Source organism: Oculina patagonica, chromosome 6, assembly GCF_052425735.1.
Source record: "Oculina patagonica isolate OP01 chromosome 6, crgOcupat, whole genome shotgun sequence".
NCBI lineage: Eukaryota > Metazoa > Cnidaria > Anthozoa > Scleractinia > Oculinidae > Oculina > Oculina patagonica.
The window spans coordinates 2,938,900-2,961,170 of record NC_135763.1 but is presented as its reverse complement, the minus strand read 5'-3'; the positions used below and the strand labels follow the sequence as shown (position 1 = coordinate 2,961,170).

At 40.6% G+C, this 22,271-nt stretch overlaps 2 protein-coding genes across 2 annotated transcripts; both read left to right on the top strand.

The window, feature by feature from the left end:
* Window positions 1–95: 95 nt before the first annotated feature.
* On the top strand, window positions 96–22,271 carry LOC144656606 (uncharacterized). Its single transcript, XM_078516853.1, has 3 exons — window positions 96–445; window positions 18,876–18,993; window positions 20,484–22,271. The coding sequence occupies exons 1-3, from the start codon at window positions 107–109 to the stop codon at window positions 21,083–21,085; spliced, it is 1,059 nt and encodes a 352-aa protein (XP_078372979.1). The 5' UTR covers window positions 96–106; the 3' UTR covers window positions 21,086–22,271.
* On the top strand, window positions 11,970–13,381 carry LOC144656603 (uncharacterized). Its single transcript, XM_078516850.1, has one exon. It carries the CDS (start codon window positions 11,987–11,989, stop codon window positions 13,379–13,381), a length of 1,395 nt encoding a protein of 464 aa, XP_078372976.1. The 5' UTR covers window positions 11,970–11,986.

The following is a 22,271-nucleotide window of genomic DNA, read 5'->3' as shown; positions in this document are numbered from 1 at the left end:
GCACCATTAATTTCCCCATGGTTACAGATGACGTCAGTCTGTGCTTAATAAATATACCATACTCTCCATCTCAATCTTCAATTTTCAGTCGGGACTAAGGCACAGCATGGCACTTCTAAAGCCATTTCCAGTCCTTGTAACTTTCTTAACTTTTCTCTTATATGCGGCTCTGACAGAGCAGCAAATAGTCCGAGATTTTGCGAACGGTATAAGTTCCGCTAATTTTGTCAAACATGATAAAAGTAGACTTGATACCGAGAAGTTAGCGTCTGTAACCGCCAAATTGTCCACTGAATGTGGAGGGAAATGCTTGCTGAGCGAGACATGCTCTTCAGTGAATTATGGCGGAATTGGAGGACACGAATGCCAGCTACTTGCAGCTAACAAGTTTGATTCTTCTGAAAAAATGACGGTTGACAAGAATTTTCAGCATTTCTCCGTGGTGGTAAGCTAGTTATTGTGCACGATTCATTTTATTGTATTTTTAAGTATTTTTTGATGAGTTCTCTGAGAGGTCGAAATTGAGGTTCCAAGATTAAAGTTCATGCAAAATAAAATATACGTGTCAATAAAAGGAATTTTTGGATAAAACAGCCACAGCCTTGGTCAAAAAGTACCGTGACAGCTCCCATCAATTTTTTTGATACTTCGTTTTAGTATAGAGATTTAGTATTTGAGGGCAGTCCGTAAAGTCGACGTGACACTATTTTCAAGAATTAATATAAAAAAGAATCAATGAAACAAACCCAAAAATATGCCAGAAGAAAAAAATTAACGAAAAGATTCAGTGTCAACAAAATCGCTTTCTTCATTATCCTGTGAATAATTCATTACTCTAACAGACCACTTTGTAGCCATGTTTTTAGAAATCAATTCAATTCGACGTCACCCTTAAAATTTTGACGGGAATTTCAACAGTTGGTAAAACAAAGAACCTTTTTAAAAAAACTTTTGCTCAAACATCAAGCTGAGAAAAAGTCGAGAAAGAAGGCTGATCACAATTATATCTATGGTTTGTTTGTTTCTTTTTTTTTTGTAAACCAAACTGTTGTGCTCAATGTTGTCACACTTTGATACACTTTCAGTGGGTCGTTGAAATGGAATTCTCAACTAATTATTAATCAATTGACAATACGGAATTGAGTTCCATCGCTTTTAAAGTTACAAAAGCGTTTCCAAAATAAAAAAATGAAGTTACGGTGAGCAACAATACAGTTAAACTCGGTGACACGGTTTAACTTACAAGTGACATTGGACTACAAGTTAATGAACTTCTTTCTGATTTTTTTTAGATACTTCTAACTTTGTTTGATGAGATTTGAGAATAAATGAAACATCTGAGATAATAATTAAACACTGTGAGAAGAAGTCGGCCTTTTTTTCGGACCTGAGGCAGCGAAAAGCGGAGAACGCACCGGTAGTTGTCAGAGCGCAAAGTCCGTCTGACCCTGCTACGGGTAGGCATGAATAGATTGTGCTAGTAAATTCAGGAAAAGTTGCTTCACAATATACCCAAAAGTTGCTCTAAAGTTGCTCAAATATCAAAAAGTTGCCACCAAACTTTAGAAAAGTTGCTTGCTCTCCAGAGTCTAGAGTCGTTTTGTTTTAGATAAATACTCAAAACGTGTTTGTTTGTTTGTTCCCATTTAAATATTTTCATTAAATATTCTTACAGTCATTAAAAGAGGCCAAAAATTAAAGCCATTGCTATATGAGAAATACAAATACTTTCTTGTAATCAATATACTCTTTAAACTCAACATAAATTCAATATTTGATAAAAAAAAAAAATAAAAAAATTTAAAAAAGGTAAAAAAGATAAAAATTCTTCGAAACGAAACGACCTTTTATGGTTTGGATCGATTTTATATCAATTTGTTGCTCAAAAGTTGCCAAGGAAGGCAAAAGTTGCCCTAGGTTGCTGGTACTACAAAAAGTTGCTCAAAACGCTAAAAGTTGCTCAAAAGTTGCCGAGCACAATCTATTTATGCCTAGCTACGGGGTCCCTTGAGATTAGCACAAGGTAGCTAAAAGTAGACTAATAGACTGAAATTCTCGTTTTGGATTCTCGAGTGAGTATGTTGTAAGTACACACTTGCAATATGAGGGTTTTGGCGCAAATCCAAAAAAATGCGTTCGGGGCTTCGCCTGGCTCGCCTGCCGGCTTCGCCATTCTCGCCCCTCACTGTTTTTTTGGATTTGCGTCCAAAACCCTCATATTGCAAGTGTGTCGGGGTTAGATGACAGCCTTTCAACCCATGCACATGTATCTAGGCAAAGGCACCCTTTTAACACTTGTTGAGGACTGTCCTAAAACAAGTGGCCCCCGCCAAGCCCCAAAGAACAGGCGCGCCAGAATTATTTTTCAATTGAACAAATATTTTTTACTTTGTATATGCACCAAATGGCTGCTGCAAGATATTCGTCAGAAGTTTTGCAAGCTATGATGGAGGAAAACCTCCGTGAATTTCAAAGAAACCCGCAAAGAAATTTGTCTTTTTTACTGGCCAACACCGATTTTAACGATTGGCTCCGAGTATGGAAAATGGACATACCCGAAACCGAAAAAAACAACAAAGATCTTTTAATTTTTGCAAAAAAACACAAAAAAAAGTTTTATGATCTTTTGGAAAGTGAAATTGAAGAATTGAATGACATAAAAGCAAGCTTCGGGCTTAAAGTAAAATTTTCGATGAAAAGAAACGGAGTTACGCAACACATGGAGCACTATTTCAGAGAAAGAGAACCGCGTCTTTTTACAAAAAACACCAAAGACCGAATAAAAAAAGAGTTTGACGAATTTATTGACAAAGCAAAGGGAGAAATCGAGGCTTGGTCGGAGAGGGGCTCGGGGTGGGTTGTTGAAAGAATAACAAGGGCGTACACCTATGTTGCGCGTTATCGGCCATTGCGCGGAGGAACTTACTTGCCTTTGCCTCCCAAACTGGCAAACAAAAAAGCAATTATTAACGTGCAAAACAGTGACAACCAGTGTTTAAAATGGGCTTTGAGAGCTGCTTTATTCCCGCCTGCGAACGGAAAAGATCCTCAAAGAACAAGTAAATATCCCGTTGATGACGGCATAAACTACAACGGAATCGATTTTCCGACACCCCTAAAGCAGATTGACAGGCTTGAGGCGCAAAACAGAAACCTTGCAATAAATGTTTTTGGGTGGCACTTGAAAGACGGGTGTGTGATACCTCTCAGACAAAGCGAAAAAGAAAACAAAATACCCCGTATAAACCTTATGTTGATTGAGTCAGGATTGAAACAGCACTACTGTTTTATAAAAAGAATTAGCGCTTTGTTACACGACCAAACCAAACACAGTAACAAAAAACACTTTTGCATGATGTGTTTGACAAATTTTACAAGAGAAGACTTGCTTGAAAAGCACAAAAAGTATTGCAATGGGGTCAAAGGCAAGCCAACAAGAATCGAAATGCCAGATGAGGAGAAAAACACCCTTTCTTTTAAAAACTACCAAAAACAAATGAAAGCGCCTTATACGATTTACGCCGACGGCGAGGCATTGTTAAAAAAAGAGCGCCGAGAAACGCCCGAGAACCGCCAGAAAAGTTACACGTACAAAACAGAAAAGCACGAGGCATGCGGATTCGCTTACACGCGTGTAAGAAGTGATGGTGAACACGAAAAACCATTCGTTTACAGAGGAGAAAACGCCGTTGAAGTATTTTTGAACTGTCTTTTAATTGAAGAAAAGAAAATAAGATATGAATTGTCAAAGCCAAAACCTCTCCTTATGACGCAAAAAGACTGGGCAAACTTTAAAAAAGCCGAAAACTGCCACATCTGCGAAAAATCGTTGGTGAAACAAAACTTTTTAGACTCTTTGCCGGTTTGGCTTAAATCTAATAAAAAGGAGTTTGGTTACTTAGGACAGTTACACAAAAAATGCTATTACGAAAGAATAGAATTGGCGAATACTCTTAATAGCGGGAACCATTATAAGCTAAAAAAGCTTGAAAAAAAATCACACAAATTAGCCGCTGAAAACCAAAAAAACTGCCTAGCGTGCAAAGAGCCGCTTATCCAGCCGAACTACAAGGATGCGGTGAGGGATCATTGTCACATAACAGGCAATTTTCGAGGAGCCGCGCACAACGTGTGTAACTTAATGATGAAAATAAATCCAAAAAATATTCAAATACCAGTTGCATTTCATAACCTGAGTGGCTACGATGCTCACCATTTGATGCAGTCAATTTCGAAGATTTCAAAAGAGGCACAGAAAGAGGTAAAGTGTGTTGCAAACAACATGGAAAAATACATTACATTTTCACTGGGGGGTTTAAGGTTTATTGACACTTTGAACTTTTTACTTGGAAAGCTTGAAAAACTTGTAGAAGATACGCCGAAGGATGCATTAAATATGACGAAAAAGGTTTTCTTTGAAAAAAGTGAACTGTTGTTAGACAACGGAAAATATCCAAGCGAATACGTTGAAGTGTGGGAGGAATTTAATTATAACAACTTGAGTGAAAGTTTTTTTAAAGGTGGGGACGAAACTAAAGAAAAATGGCAAATTGTCAATAACATCCACATAACAGATGAAGGATACAAAGAAGCAAAAACCATTTTTATAGAAAAATTTGGCTTGTTAACACAAAAGGGGATTTATCCCTATGAATACATGGACTCATGGGAAAGATTTAAAGAAACAACTTTGCCGAAAAAAGAAAAGTTCTACAGTAAACTTACAGGCGAGCACATAACAGACAAAGAGTATGCACACGCGCAAAAAGTGTGGGAAACCTTTGGCTGCCAAAATCTTGGAGACTACCACGATTTGTATATCAAAACGGACGTTACCCTGTTAGCGGACGTTTTTGAAAACTTTCGAAAATTATGCCTTGAGAAGTACAATCTGGATCCCGCAAATTATTACACGTCGCCAGGTCTTTCTTGGGATGCGCTTTTGAAAAAGACAGGTGTGGAGCTTGAGTTACTCACAGACTACGAAATGCACCTCTTCGTCGAAAGGGGAATAAGAGGCGGGATTTCGTCGGTAAGCAAGAGATATGCAAAGGCGAACAACCCATATGTTAAGGGATTTGATCCGAGTCAACCAAAAAAATACATAATGTATCTCGATGCGAATAACCTTTACGGGTGGGCAATGAGCAAGCCGCTTCCGAAAAGTGGTTTTAGATGGAAAAAGGTTATGCCAACAGAAAAAGAAATAATGACAAAAAAAGAGCATGCAAAAACTGGATGGATTATGGAGGTGGAGTTAGAATATCCGAAAGAGCTGCATGACGCTCACGACAGTTACCCATTAGCGCCAGAGAAAAAGAAAATAGACAAAGAAATGTATTCGCCTTACCAAAAGAAATTAATGAATGATCTTGAATTAAACCCCCCAAACACTGAAAAGCTTGTTTTAACGCTTGAAGACAAAACCAATTACGTCGTGCATTACCGAAACTTGCAGTTTTATTTAAAACAGGGAATGAAACTCAAAAAAGTGCACAGGGTTTTAGAGTTTGAACAGGAATGCTGGATGGAGCCCTACATCCGGATGAACACAGAATTCCGAAAAAAAGCAAAAAACAACTTTGAAAAGACCTTTTACAAGCTAATGAACAACTCGGTTTTTGGAAAAACAATGGAAAACCTGAGAAACCGTGTAGACATAAGAATAGTAAGAAGCGACGAGACAAATAAAATAAGAAAATTGGTCGCAAGTCCATTGTATTCAAGGCACGTGATGTTTTCAAACGATCTTGTCGGAATAGACATGCGAAAAAGTAAGCTGTTTCTCAATAAACCGGTCTACACAGGCATGACTATCCTTGACGTAAGCAAGCTATGCATGTATGACTTCTTTTACAACCATCTGAAAAAGGAGTACGGGGAGCGTTGCGAGCTTTTGTATACAGACACAGACAGCCTTTTGCTTGTGATAGAAACAGAAGACGTTTACGCGGACATGGCAAAAAACATCGGCGAGTACGACACAAGCGACTACCCCGAAGAGCATTCACTTTATTCGAAAGAAAACAAAAAGGTGTTGGGGAAAATGAAAGACGAATGCGCAGGAAAACTGATTTCAGAGTGTGTTTGTTTGAGGCCGAAAATGTATTCAATAATGACAGAAGGTGAAAGCGAAAATGAAATCGAAAAAATAAAGAAAAACTTTCCTGAGGCAAAAATAAAAGAGTGCACTTGCGAAGGGGAAAAAATGCAGGTAATAATGGCAAACGACGAAGAATTGGTCAAAAAAATAAAAGAGAAACATCCGAAAGCAAGTGAGTCAAAATGTTGTAACACGCTGAAAGTGGACGAAAAAAATATAAAAAAGGCAAAGGGGGTGAAAGAGTGCGTGACGAAAAATGAGATAAATCATAAAGACTTCAAAGATGCACTTTTTCAAAACAAGGAAAGCTTTCACGAAATGCACATGCTAAGAAGCTATGCCCACGAGATGCATTCAATAGTGGTAAACAAAAAATCGCTGTCGCCATTTGACACAAAGAGATGGATAAATGAAGATGGGATAAACACTTTGGCATATGGGCACTATCGGATGGGTGCGGAGCACGAGAGCGAAGCTCTTGCAGAGAAGGGGCAAAAAAAAGAGCCCACCGCCCCATAAAAGGGAGTGAAAAAACTAACTAGCCGCCAAGCAAAGGTCTCTCTAGAGTGCTTTAATAAATAAAAAGCCACTCAGGAGTGCCCAAGGGGCTCAAGCACTAAGGGCTTGGTGGTAACTGTGTATTTGGAGGAATAACAAGCAATTCTTCACGCACGAAGCCGCGCTTTGGACCATCGTGCAAGTAATAAAGAACTGGCTGATTAGGTTTAGTAACAGACCTTTCAATGCTGTAGACTTTTAATGACCAAATCGGATCTGTAGCCCTTTTTACGCCGCCTTCCAGCTCGCCAGGTTGGTAGAGATAGCGCACATTAACGAGAGAGGGGAGTTTTTTTTCTTTCTTGCCAACAGGTCTTGTATATTTTGAGGACGGTTTTGACGAAACAGCCTTTTCTTTGATTGCAGCAGCAGGTTTCTTACCAGTAAGACTGGTTACTTCGTTGTTCAGAGCGGCAACAACTTCGGGTAGCCTTTTTACCCACGCTGTCGACCGCTGGCCAGATGGCAGGTTCATCTCGACACCGTACTGATAACCAAACAGGCGCCCTGCCAGTGTTTGATTAAAACGTTCAACAATAGCTTGATCTCTGTGAATGTTAACACGCCCGCGTCTAATATAGGTTTTGTGATTTTCCATTTCTTTGGTAACAGCTCCCATGAATTCGCGACCAGGGTCAACTTGCAGCATCTGTGGCCATTTTAGTGCACTTCGCCTGTAAATTGTCTGAAAACCTTTTGCAACCTCAGTTGAATCTTTGGAGGTCAAAGGCTCGGCCTCTTTGAATCGGCTGGCAACGTCAACAACAGTCAGAGCGTATTTGTAAACTTTTCGCCCTCGCGGCAGTTTGTCGTGTGGCAGAAAAAGAAGGTCCGCCTGGTGGACCGCGTTAGGAGAAGAAACATCGAATTTTGGGCGAGGAACGTATCGTGGTGCCGGAAGGTAGATCTGCCAAAGGGCCTGCTTAACGAGCCACTTTTTTGCGGCATCTTCGGAAACCTTGGCCGCCTCGGCTAATTTTTTTATCGCTGCAATTCCCTTCCAGTAGCCCTGGGGGCTATAGTAGACTTTCGAGATTTTCTTCGAAAAGTTTTGCTCCGCAAAAATCTTTGCATCCATGTGTATACAAGAAAAAAAGAAAAGTTTAAAGAAACCGAAAGGCAGCGTACCCAAGTGCAAGCGCGCCAGCGCCAACGAACATAAGTTCACCTTGTTTCTGCTGCTCACTTGGCTGATAGAAATCAGAGAACTTGGGTTCTTTCGGAGGAATCATTTGTTTGTCAGGATGTGCCTGGTTGTAGAGTTTGAAAGCGTAGTCTGTGTTCGTAAAGTTTTGTTTCGCTTGCTGTTTGATCTCATTGTTGGTTTCGATCCAGTCGAGAAGCTTCGTGCGGTCGCGAGAGTACTTCGCGTAAGCTGCCTGGTAAGCCTCGAGAGCTTTGTCGTGTCTTTCTTTTTCTTTCAAAGCGGCGTCATCTCCGCCACCCAAAGCTCGAGCAAGATAGTTGCCGCCAATGAAAGCAGCAGCGTTCAAGATAGCTCCGCCAGCCATAATCGCGACGCTTGCCATTTTGTTATTATACTATTCTAATTTTTTTTTAATTGGTTGGGAGAATTTTCTGGTCCTCGAGATACTGTTTAAGTGCAACGCTGCCAGCCATGACGGCTGTGAACTTTACATAGTTCATAAAACTGCTGCTTGGGTCGGATGTGAAGTTTTCTTTTACAACTTTTTTGGCAGCCCAGCCGATTCCGGCGGCAAGGCCAGTGAGAGTCGCGGCATCCATGAGTGTTTTTACGAGTTTGTTGTCAGACATGGCGGTTCAGTATAAAATAATAAAAAATATTCAATTGAAAAATTTTTTTGTTTATTCTTCACCGTTTTGCGAAGCAAAGTTTGCAACTTCTTCACCAGATTCAACTTCTTTTGTTTTTTTTATACCTCTTTTAAAAATTGTATCCTCATCCTTTTGCACCCGAATAGCGGTTTTAACGCAAGTTTTGGAAAATTCAAACCAAAGTAATGCAATACCAGCCATAGCTGCACCTTTAACAAGGCTGTCAAGAATAAAACCAAGGGACATTGTCGGTATAATAAATGAAAAAGAAATGTTCCAAAGAAATTTATTTAATCCATCGGACGGATTCCTCTTTGTTTGCGAGGTCTAATGGCATTTTGGATTGTCGAAGGCGTGTCTGAAGAACGCGTTGCAACCCTTCCAATACTTTCTGCTGTAACGCGCAAAGCGCGGGGTTCCTCTGGGACCCCTGGTGTGTCATCAGTTATAAGAGTTGGCGGAGCTTTAAATGTTGGACTTCTTTTTTCGTTTATAAAGGCTTTTATGTCTTCGCGTTTCACATAAGTTGTAACGATTGCAACGCCGATACCAAGCAAAGATATCCATTGATTTGTGGTGAGACCGCTTGATTGCGGCTGAGCCTCGGGCGGAGCTGGTTCCGTTACGGCCGGTGGTGTTACATTTCGCTTTGCAGCAGCAGATTTCTTTTCCTTTTCTTTTGCAATTATTGCAGCAGCCTCGACAGCAGCTTTTTTCTGTGCTTCACGAGCCTGTTTTGTTTTTTCAGCTGCAAGCTTGCCAGCAGCAACTCGCTTTGGATTTTTGGCAGGCTTTGTTGCTGGAGTTGTTGAAGTAACTTGTTTCTGTTCTTCTTGAGCGATCGGAGTTGGTTCGAGCTCGGCCATTTATAATAAAAAAAAATAATATTTAAATAGAAAATTGCTCAGCAAGATTTTTTGCTAAGCAATTGCTAAGCATTGTTCAGTAATTACTTAGCATTTTCTTAGCATTGCTCAGAAAAATCTTCAGTAGTGTTTGTGTCCGCATCTTTGGAAGCACCTTTGGTTTCGCACAGCGAAGTGTGCGACTTTGTAGCTTCGTTTAAATCAATGTGCTTTGTTGTGATGAGCGCAGCATTTGCAACGGCAAGAAAGCGGCCACATTTCAAAGCCAGACCGCCTGCCAAAGTGGACAGCTCTTTGCTGATGATGTAGTCGTTTTTGAGTTCCTTCTGATAATCATTGACGTCCTTGATATTTACGGCCATACCAACGACTTTAGTAACAAGAAAAATAAAGCTGTCAATCAAGCTGTCGGTTGTTTTGGATCCAACGTATGCCTCATATCTCTTTAAGTACTTTTCAACTTCTTTATCTGTCAAGCGCTTCACCTGCTCGTGTGTCAGTTGCACACCGATTGCTTCTTTGGCTTTTCCTGTTGAAACAAGGATTGCAAGCTGTTCACGCAAAGCAGGAATGTCAGGGCCTTGAATGAGTGCCATAGCGCTTTCTGTACTTTCTGGTTCAGCTCCTAGCAGTTCCATTACGGAAGCTAATTCTTGTTCACTTGCAGCGCCCTTGACGCTCTCGGGAGGAGAAGTTGCGAACGGGTCAGCCATTTATTACTCTAAAAAATATGTTCAATAAGAAAATTTTGTGCCGTAAGGGTGGCGATGAGAAATGACAAGATGCGAAAACTTTTTTTTTTTTAGCTTTAAAATGATTTCTTTGTAATCCTCATGGGCAAGTTCGCCAGCGTAATCCTCAAAGATTGCCTTCGTGGTCTTGGCAGAGGGGGTGAGGATGTTATGCTTGTCAATTTTTGAGTTAACACCCATATGCTCAAGCCTGCGTGGCGAGCAGAGAAAGCAAGATTCACCAACTCCCCTGTTCTTCCTTTTACATCTTTCGAAGCAGCACAGTCGTCGAGGATGATAAGCGTGTTCGTACCCTCAAAAAGAAATCTTGAAAGCCTTAACCAAGATTCCACCTCGTGCTGCTCACAAATTAAAACAAAAAATCGAAGATCTTCCTCAGCAAAGCGATAATAAGTCTTGTTGTGCGCGAACGTCGGGCAGATGAGCACGATGTAGTCAAACTTGCCTCGGAAAGGGCCACAAAGCTGATTGACCACGTATCTTGTTTTTCCTGAGTTCGTTGGTCCCACAATGAGGGCGTTGAAGGGTATATTGGCAGGATCCATCTTCGTTCGTATATGTACCTAAGGTACACTTTTTCAAAGAAAAAATTATAAAAGCACAGATTCTAACTGCCTGCCAATTATATTCATTTGGGCGTCGCTGATTACGTAAATGTGGCAGTTCAAATTACCTGAGCCGCTTGCTTTCCTCTCTAGCTCAAGCTGGACACCGTCCTTTGTGTTCACAAGGCGCGTGCCGCTTCCGTGCATCGAGTGGTCAGCCATGGAACGCAGATCAATAAGAAGGCCAAACTTGTCTTCTGTGTAAAACTTTTGCATAGTCATGTGCTGCGTTTTATTTTTTTCTTTCATGTAGAATCTTTTAACTTCTCCCCAAATGTCCATTCCTTCGATGCCGTTGTTGTACAGCATGTTTGGCGAGCCGTTGACAGTGATGCTTACTTTTGTAAGGTCCGGGTTAATGTACTTTTCCGAGCTCCTTGCACCTTTGTTATATTGCTCAATAAATAGGAGCAAGATACCTTTCATGGACCTCCTCTGCGGGTTGACCCTTAGATTCAGACGAGTGTCGGAGCCTTTTGCAAAAGTCGTCACTTTATCACGCTGGATGTGGTCGTAAGCGAACTCTTTGCCGCCCGAATAAGCGCTGAACGCTTCATCTGCAATTTCCTTGCTTCTTATCATCTCGTACTCCAGCTGGATGTTTGTCAACTTGTATTTTAGTTTTGTTGTATCTGAGCCTCTGACCACATGTTCGGCTGCCGCGAGCTTCAGTTCGAACACAAGATCGTTGTATAGTGCCTGAGGATAAAATGCCCCATGGTCAGTTAAAATCTGGTGATCCAGGCGGATGCGGTATTTATTTCCATATATCTCATTCAGCTTTTTTTCTGCGTCCACACCTGAAGTTTTCTTATCGCCAGCATTTGAGCGAATTTTGTTAAGGTCCTCGCTCTGAATGCCCTCTGGCACCCTGTCGTCGCGCTCCTCCTGCGAAAGGAAAAAATCCTCAAATATTTTGTAGATGTCATAGCCAACCGTGTCCTGCACGACGGTGCCTTCGTACTTTACAACAAACTTGTCGACCAGAGCTCGGCTGACGTTGTCAACCAGAAAGTTGTTGGCATGGCCTCCGCTCAAGTCGATGTTGAAGCGCAGCGCCAGCGAGCCAGGCACAATGACCTCGTTTTCGTTCAGCTTGGGCACTGAAACATACAACGTTTCCTCTGGATTGGCTTCTGTGCGGTCAAAAGTGATTCGTTTTACCGCGCGCTCGGCTTTCAGTGCGCCGAGTATTTTCTCTGTGCGTCCCGGTCGAAGGTTTTCTTGAACAGCAGCCATCTCTCGATTGGTTTTATTGTTAAATTGAAAAGTTTAATTTGAAAATATATATATATAAATTAAGCGATGGCAACAGGTGGTGATGATTTTGGATTCGAGGACCCTGATTTGGACAAAGATCTTGACCACAACAGTGATAACGATGATGAAGAGGGACAAGAGGTCGACACAACCCGACCATTTCAGCCCGGGGAGGCATCCACACCCTACCATGGGGGTGAACAACATGAAATGCAAACGATGCAGCACGAACAGAGCGGGCTGCCAGATACATCCTACGACGAAACACCTTTTCTTGAAAGAACCCCTTCGATAAGTGATCTTCAAAAAGAAAGTTTTTTGCGGCAAAAACTTAAAAAAGCTGTAGACACGATAAAAGGCAAATTCCCCAAAGCAAATTTTGAAAAAATTAGAATTAGAAGAGGCACTGGGAAAAATGAGGGGAAAATTGTTGCTATAGGAACTAAAAAAGGCGAGTACAAGATTCTAAAAGATAATGAGTCAGGCTTCATGAAAAACTTTTTAGACAGCTTCAAAGATGAACTTGGGCCGTCAGCTGAAGATCTTATTGCTCAAGACAATGAGAGCATAAGAGATGAACGTCAAAGATTAAGAGAAGCTGAAAGTCAACTACAACAGGCAGAAACAATTGCCATGCAGAAAGAAAAAGCCACCCAAGAAGTAGAAGATCTCAGAATAAGAATCGAGCGAACAAATGCCAAGATGGATCAACTTGGGTCAAATGTTGAAAATGAATCAGAATTGCGCAGACTTAATCAACTAAAAAAAAATCTTGAAAAGGATTTTGAAAACGCAAAAAAAGAAGTTGCTGCTCTTGAAAAACAAGCTAAGCAGAAGGCAAAAGAACAAACACGAGTCGACCAACTAAGGGCAAGCCTCGCTGCCAAAGAGAGCGAAAGAAACACTTTTCAAGAAAGGCTCAACGACACAAGAGCTTTGGATGATCTTAAAGAGCAAGAAGATGAGCTCAAGCGCCAAAACGAGGAAGACAAAAAAATTATTGAGGATGAGAATGCCTCCCCCACTGACAAACAAGCCGCGGAAGAAAGAGTTGCGGAAAGAACCGAGGAACTTGGACGCTTGCAAACGCAGATTGCCGAAAGAGAAAGAGCGCTTCCACTTCGTGAGAGGATCAAAGAGATCTTCAAAAAACATGGCGTGACATTAACAGCAATACTTCTGGCTGCTGGTGTCACGATTGGTTCTGTTATTGGAGCCATTACAAACGCGTTGAAGGCCACCGGCAAAGCGTTGGGAAAAGGCCTAAGTGATATTGGCTCAAAGGTAGCATCAGCTCTGCCTGGTCTTATTGGCTCGATTGCGAAATTTCTTTTCAAAACCGCTGGTCAAGTAATTGGATTTCTTGCAGAGCACACCTGGCTGCTTATCCTTGCTGTGGTTGCTTTTCTTGTTGAAAAATACATCAAAAAGAGACGTTAACGCATAAGGGTGTAGAGCAAAGCTGCTGCTCCAACCGCGCCAACAGCAACAGTTGCTTTGTTTATTTCGTGTGAATCATTGGCTACGGCCTTCGTAGCTTTAGCGCTTTGCGCGTTGCTAGCTGGTGTTTCAGCAGCGCTTGCGGCGGGTGCCTGATTTTTTTTTGCTGTGGCGCTCTTGTGTATAGGATTTGAAGGGTGGCTGTTTGGTGGGTTGATTTTTGATTTTCCTCCGGCCATCAGTTTAAGAGCTGCTTTTTTTGTAGCTTTATTAACCTCATCATTCACTCCTAATTTCATCCCAACAACAGCCTGCTTAAGCTGGTTATTGTAGCCAACAACGCTTTCTGTGTTTATCACCATACGAGCGGGCATCAGCCAGGCACCTGGGCAGACTGCAAGGTTAAGCCGAACCTTAGCTTCGTCGATGGCTAGTTGGTATCTTTGGACCGACTTTGCCAGATCAGGTTGCCTTATAGCGTCTTCAACCAACACGAGGAACTCACTTTGCGCTTCCTTTGCACGGCCGCCTGTTCCAAGTATGCTACTTCGAACGTTCACCTGCGAACCGAGAATACAGTAGACAAAAGCCTCTATCGACTGGTTTACTCTCGACAAACCTGCCTGAGTAAGCCCTTCAGTGCCGTTAGGACAAAACCAGTCTGCCTGTGCATATGCAGCGTCGTCTGGCTCGATGTATTGAATCAAGTTACCTTTGCTTGCAGTTCCACCTTCATCCGAAAATTTATCGTAATCGGGGTATTTTGCTCCAGTTTTGTTTGGTCCAATGTTAGTAATCCAGATATAAACGTTACCAAGTCCGTGGTTTGCGCCTGTTGTGAAACGGAAATCGCTTGACGGGTCGACACCGAACTCAGCGCATATTCTTTTGTAAGAAGCCACGTCGTACTTGTTGTCGAACTGGCTAAAAGTGGGGTCGCCTGGCAAGGCGCTTACGCTCTGAATTCCCCCCATCTGAAACAATATTCGCCTTATCGTGAAATAAACGTGAAAAAGATAAAAATTACGCACAATCGGTGGCAAGCTAAGAGCTGAGTGCTCTTCATCGAAAATATCTCGACTTATACCGCAGCCTGTTGTCGCGCACCATACCGCAAAGTTAAGTTGCTGTGGCCAATAGCCCATATTTTGGCTAGCAAGCCACCTTTTTGACTCTTTTCCTGATGTATGCTTCAGTTTTGTTTTTTGAAAAATCTCTCTTAATTTCGTTGTGAAATATTGGTCTGGTGTGACGTAGATGTTGATTTTGCTGTTAAATATTTTTTTCAAACTCGGTGCGGCTTCGTGAAATCCAACCGCGGGAATTGGCAAAGATGAGCCTTTTGCGCCGCTTGGTGACAGCTGTTGTGGAAAACCGCCTGAAATTTGATTCACCCCCAGTGCTTTTTTCATCTCTGGGCTCCAATATTTGCTGTCAGAGCCAAAAACATTTATCAAATGGCCTTGCCCTGCCTTGTAATAAATGTCTGCCGTTGCTGTGTGGTTGTACGCGAACTCAACCTGTGCAACAAATTTTGTTCGGTCAGAGTTTGGATATTTTGCAAGAAAAGGTTTCCATGCATTGTCTTTTGCCGCTTTAGAAATTGTAGTTGCTTCTGGGGTTTTCATCCACTTCATAAAACCTCTTGTTTTTGCATCCATGGTCCTCTTTTATATTAAACATTTTTTATTTTTATTTAATATAAAAATGGTTGTGCTGACTGTTACCACAAAAGAAAATCCGAACACTGTTTATTTTGACCAGCCTATTCCAAAACCAAGCTATATCCGGCTTTTAAGTTGTTCTCTTTACAACAGCTGGAATAGTTTGGAAAAGGATGGAATAGTTTTTTATAAACAAGTGAACAAGGAAGAAAAGGCGCGTTATATACGGCAAGGAAACTTCTCACTCGATGACATTGGGAGTATTTTTGAAAAAGGATTTCCAGAGAAAAACATGTTTTCTGTAACAAAAGGCATTGCAGGCCGTTCATTGATAATAAAAGCAAAAGAGCCCAATTTAAAAACTTTTGGACTGAATGAAAGTCTTATTAAGTTCTTTAATTTGCCTGGGTTTGAGAATTACGCAAGTATTGAAAAGGAATTTTTTGAAACAATTGAGGTAAATAATGTTTCAAATCCTAAAAATTACTTCATCAACTGTGACCTTATCGACAAGCAACAAAGCTTGCTAAATGGTAAGCCATCAAGCCTTTTAGCGTTTTTTGACATACGTGGAAAACCGTATGAAAAAGTTTATTACCAAAATACACATTTTAACGTCTTGCGCGACGTTTCTGCTGAAGAAAATGTATCATCTCTGACTCTTTCGATTAGAGATGAGAATGGAAAGCCATTCGATTTTAACGGCTCAAATCTTACATATGAGTTGGAATTGAATTAAATTAAATACAAAATTAACTTTTATGTATACGAGACCATGTCATCTGCTAATGTTCTCCCGAGTGCCCCTGCTTATGGTGATCGCGAAGAAACACAACTTTATCCAAGCCTCCCAACAAATGCCGAGAATTTTCGGCTGACTGAAATAAGTAAAATTGAAAAAGAAATATCCGCTGAAGCTGAGCATTACAGGCTTGTGTTAAAAAAATATAAAAAAGTCCGGAAAGTTATTCACTATTCCGTGGTCTGTCTTGGCGCCGTGACGGCAGCTCTGTCTTCTGGAGCTGTTGCGACTTCACTTACTGGTGTTGGAATTGTTATCGGCGTTCCTGTTGCAGCAGTAGCAGGTACATCTGGCGCAGCTTCCACTGGCCTGTCAGTTATCAACAAAAAGCTTGAACGTAAAGTTAATAAGCACTCAAGAATCCTCGCTCTGGCTGTTGCAAAACATGACTCGATAAACAGCTCTGTCTCACAAGCTCTGAATGATAATCTTGTTTCTGACAAAGAGTTTCAACTGATCTTACGAGAAATGCAGAAATATCGTCAACTTAAAGAGACTTTACGTTCAAGCTTTGCACACAAACAAACAAATTCACAGCCAGACATCGAAAAAATACGACAAGAGATCATGAAAGCAGAAAGACAAAAAATGAAAAAAAAACTTCTCGAAAGCACCACCGACATTTCGAAATAAAATTTCAGTCCAATAGAACATTTTTTCATTTAATGAAAGAATGATTGTCTGCGCTCATCTTGTTGTTTACTTTGTGATTGAATATTTCACGCCAGAGTGGCAAAAAAATATTCGAGTCATCACTAAAGAGGTTGTTGATTGTCTGAACAACATTTGAGGCTGTCGTTCCTTTTTCCACGATCCACGATCCACGATCCTTCTTTTCCAAAAGACCCAAGCCCCCTCGACCTGCACGTCACGCTCTGACTGCGACAAAATAATTTAGCGACCGCCAGCAAAAGATGGGCCGCACGTATTTATTTGTTTTGACCAAAAAATAGGTGTGAAGCAGGGGGTTATTTCACTTTTATTTATTTTTTTTTCTTGGGAGCCGTGAAACAATATTGTATCTATTAATATAAGCAATCAATAAACATTACAAGTGTGTTAAGTAAAAATAATTTTATTCAGTTGCTAAGTTAAATGTTTCTTGACAACGGCGGACATTCATGGCCACGGTAACTAAGGTAAATTGTTCGTTGACAACGGCGGACATCTATGGCCACGGTATCCAAGGTAAATTGTTCGTTGACAACGGCGGACATTCATGGCCACGGTAACTAAGGTAAATTGTTCCTTGACAACGTCAGAATATTTTAAGCTTGTAAACTTGCAAGTTTTTGTCAATTCGGGTTACGCCATAACCCATTTGGTATTCTAATGTGTTGACGTTTTAAGGCATGTGACTTAGATAATTTTGTCAATTCGGGTTACGCCGTAACCCATTTGGCATGTGGTGTTGCCTGTGACTAAGATAATTTTTGTCAAGTTTAGCAAACGCTAAAGTTGTATCATCCCATCGTTAGACATCTACAAATGATTTATGTCGATAAACTGAGTTAAAACTTCTTAATTTTTGATCTAGAAAGGTTTGATAAACGTCTTTAAGCTTCCGATATACTTAACCTTGCGATAAAAATTCACGCGACCAAGCATCTGATTGTTGTCCGTAATTGCTTCGGTTTCGTGAAGCGAAGGCACGAATAGCTGATGTTAAATATTATAATCGGACCCTCGTTTGTCGTTTCCAAATGATTCATGTCCGTAAGCTGCGTCTTTGCTTCTTTTTTCGATGAAGGTTTGATAAACGTCTTTATACATCGGCCATACATGTTTGTGTAATGAAAAAAAGATTAGGTGAATAATATAAAGTTATAATTTTACCTGTGATTGGCTGATATAGCAATTACATCAGCAATTAAAATAGATTTCGGTAAATAACCTTGGGTTAATACACGTGACGAAAATACTATAAATAAATAAACGTGACAAAACACGAGAAAGGTTTGATTGCACGTGTCAGAAAGCGCTAGAAAAAGGTATTGATACATGTGCAAGAAAACGCTAGAAAGATATGACTTGTCAGAAAACACGTGAGAGGAAACAATTCACGTGTCAGAAGGCACAAGAAAGGTTTGGTACGCGTGTAAGCTAAGTCAACGGGATAATATTGGTTACAGAAAGCAAACAAAGTTAAACAATATTTAAGCGCCGCGATTGAGCTTGTTGGAGTCATTGTCACTAAAAATAGCTTAATGATGTCATTTTCTTTACTCTGTATATAAATCAAGCTAACACCTGGATATCATAAAGAATGACGAGCCAAACGCCAACAGAACGTGTTTTACTTCACAATCCTCGAGTTTATCAATTTTTGGAAGAAGTGGCAACACAAACAGTTACTCCACAAGAGAAACGACTGATAGAATTCCAAAGAATCTGTATTGCAAGAAAAAAAAAAAGCCTGAAAAAGATCAACAACATCGAGGCAGCAATACGCGGAAAACTTAATTTATGCACTCACCGGAGCGTGCAAGTTTTGTTTAGCTTGTTAAAACGTTTGCGACAACACTGCTGTCTAATTTTTTTAATTTTTCAATCAGCTCGTCTGTTAAAAAGATTGTTATTTGTTTTTCATTTTCTTTAGTTTTTTTGTAGGTTGTAAACGCTTTTCCACGAGATCTTTTCAAGTTTTTCTTTACACTCAAGTTAATTTCTCCAGTTCTCCCTCTTCCCATCTTCGTTTACTCAATAAGAGCATTTGTTCAATTGAAAAATAATTCTGGCGCGCCTGTTCTTTGGGGCTTGGCGGGGGCCACTTGTTTTAGGACAGTCCTCAACAAGTGTTAAAAGGGTGCCTTTGCCTAGATACATGTGCATGGGTTGAAAGGCTGTCATCTAACCCCGACACACTTGCAATATGAGGGTTTTGGACGCAAATCCAAAAAAACAGTGAGGGGCGAGAATGGCGAAGCCGGCAGGCGAGCCAGGCGAAGCCCCGAACGCATTTTTTTGGATTTGCGCCAAAACCCTCATATTGCAAGTGTGTTAAGTGACTGAGACGTTTCTCTTACAGAGCCCATGTGACAAGAAACCGTGTTTAAACGGAGGGAAATGTTTACCAATCTATGAACAGGACAGTTACCGTTGTCAGTGTCCTCGCCAGATCAATGTTCAAAAAAGCTGCGAAGATGGTAGGCTTTATTATTTTTTAATTATATTCAATTCTTTTCCAATTAATTTACAGTCTTCGTTACGCCTTTTTTAAGCCATAGTAACTCTGTTCAAACTGAATAACCTCTCGCTGTGATTTCGCACATCTGAAGCCGATTTTTATTGCCTTTAAGAAATTTTCCCTCGCAATCGGAAACGAGACTGAGAAAGTAAGAAAATGAGTAGGAAGATCTGAATATTTTTTTGATGCTGACCAAAAGCTTTATTTGCTTCGACACCCAATTTACAAATTCTTATAAGCAATAAGAAACGGGAAATAGAAAAGAAAACGAAACGAAAGCACCTGTCATAAATAATAGGTTTTTCAGATTCATTTCAAAAGACAATTTGTTTGTGTTGTTAAGGTGATTCCTCAGTATTGTATTGCGTATCCTTACTGCACAGAATTTTACGGGTATTTAGCACGAAATGGCGGCTTTTTTCTATGCGGCTTGGCTCGCGAGAGAGATAAATCATCGTTTTCTCGTAAACGAGTACCGTGACCTATCATTGTTTTCCCTTAGTTTGAATGTAGCGATCAAATTCTTTCTATAAAAGGAATACAGATAAATTTCTATGGTAGAAAAATAAATTATCACCGGAAACGTGTACGTTGCTAGTACTCGTAAAAAGATCTGATTAAGAGTCAACTCGATCTACATGGTTCATAGTTTTTAAAGGGAATGTTTATCGAGTCGTGACTCGGTTTTTCTTCATCCCAGTTGCGTAATAAGGCGTTTTTTTTAAAATCACTTTTCGCCCTCCTTCTCTCTTTGGTCAGAGATTATTTCGAGCGCAGCAGCTAGTAAACCAATAAATTTTATTCTAGTTTTCCTTTTTTTGGTACAATTAACGAATCGACCACATTTTTCCATGGTCTATATACTCTTTTATTAAAAGCTAGCCATGGTATATTGCAATTCGTCCCGAGTTTTGATTGGTTAACAGGCAATGGTATATGAGTTCATATACTATGGACCACAAATATGGTACGTGTACGCGTCACCGAGAACAACTGGGGAGCTCAAATATTGCAATTCTTTGGGTTTTTTGTAATAAAACAATTATTCCACTCGCGTTCGTTGGATATGAGAAAGTTATCTATCTACTATCTCATATCCAACGCGCGCTTATGGAATAATTGTTAAATGGATCATAGAAGTGACGTCATAAAATGTTCAAAACTCAAGTGGTTTCACTGTCAGGTTTTGGATATTTTATGGCGTCATCTCTATGGTCTATAAGAGTGTGGACCATGGAAAAATGTGGTCGATTTGATTTATAAAATAACATTAAAATTTTACCGGCGAATGGAATATCTGCGCGAAGTCGCGCGCGAGTATGACATTTAGTAAGATCGCAGTCTTTCCATTTGCAGCCGTCGAATTTGTGGAAAATTTCCCTCAAATATTTCAGTGTAAATATCGTTGTTGTAATAATAACTTTGGAAGTTACTTGGGATCTGTTGCAGGTCGAACTCTTCCCTCCCCCGATGGGAACTGGACAGCCTTCTGGTGGTATGATATCGATACCACGTGGCCATCAGGTGAGAATGACGTCTTGGCTTATAACTTTAGTCATTGCCGATCAAGCGATCCTTACTGCTTCGAACGCCTTCCTTCAGACGCCATTGAAGACTCCACCGAGTTGCTTGCTATTGATTCGGAAAGAACCGAGTACAAATGGAGTTTTGACTCCGGCAATCCAGTTGCGCATGCGGCTTGGCGGGCATTCCATGATCACCAGATCATACCTTACTGGGAAGTGAAAGACGCCACACCCGCCTGGAATCCAGAGGTGCTGAATGGAGCTGGACCACGGAGGGGACAAGATTCATTCATGTACCGTGAGCAAAATGGTGTCAGGTCGGTTATGTTGGACGATGATAACTGTGATTGCTATACAACTCTGAGTCTTGGCCATGGAATGTGCACTCAGACTCACAGAGGAAACTTAAGCCCCGCCGATCAGTTCGGCGTGGATACCTTGTACGAAGCATCATGTGTTTTCGGGGTTCAGAATGGGCCACGCCCTGGCGTTGGACTGACGCTGTACTTTCGTACAAAGCCGTGAATTCCGGCATTCACTTAAGTGGGTCCTTCTTAACTAGCATTTTGTTGCTAAGAAAAGTTTCTAACTAACATATTTTAGAAACCAGAGCTCAACAAAAGCTTCACATGTTTGTTCCAGTGAAGAGTTCTTTAACATTTTCAAATCACAACCATATCAGACAAGCATCATGACGAAAACAGAAAAATCCTTAAGAGTCGAACGCCGTGTGGATTTGGAAATAAAAATTAGTGTCAAAAGATGAAGACTATCTACATGGTTAAATTGACGCATGTTTTTTTTAAGAAATTCTTCGCATCATTATAAACAATTTCAAGGCAACAAACACCCCTAGTTACAGAATTTCTTCAGGTTATTGCTTTTGTCATATTGTAAGAAGACAAGTCAGTGTTTTTTCCGGTCTGTAGTCCCGCTTGTTTACAAAACGTTTTCACAGATGAGTATTATCCATCCAGATATTTTTCTCGGACGGTCACTACAGCTGATGGTGTATCTCCGCGGATAAATACTATCGTGTCACGTGATCAATTAAAACCAATCAGAATCAAAGAAAATTTAGTGTTGAACTATAATCAGGTTTCAAAATAGCAGCCGGCTGTCGGCGGTAGCCGGCACTCTGACGACACTTGCCGGCTACTTTTCACCGAAGAAATAGAAAATATCATGCCTTGATCGGCCAACTGAAATAAAAGTTGCGGTAATGTTGAAGTAAACATTCAATATCAGAAAATAAAGCAGCTACAGGGCTAGAAAGGGCGACTCACTGGTCGCTAATGCGACCAAAATTTCATCTTTGTCGACGAAAACTTCTGGTTTTACGGTTTAGTCGCCAATGTGGCGACTTTATTTCTGTGTTAAGATGAATAACGGGCCGCCCCACCTTCTCAGGTATTGTGTCCCTCCAGAAAATTATATTGAAGATCTTATTTGCTTCTCAAACATTCAAAATAAGAAAAGAAGTCACATTGCTCCAATCCATTCTTTTGCTTTGCCGTCAAATATTGTATCACTTCTGAAAACTTACAAATGGCTGACTGTGTTTGAAATCGCCCCAGAATGCATCTGGGTACATCATGTATGCAGATGGATTGTGTCCCTTGAAAATGCATTGCTCTCTAACAGCCGGGAAAAAATGAGCCTTGACAAAAAGAGCCGACAAATTCAGGCTAAAAACGAAATTTTATTTTGA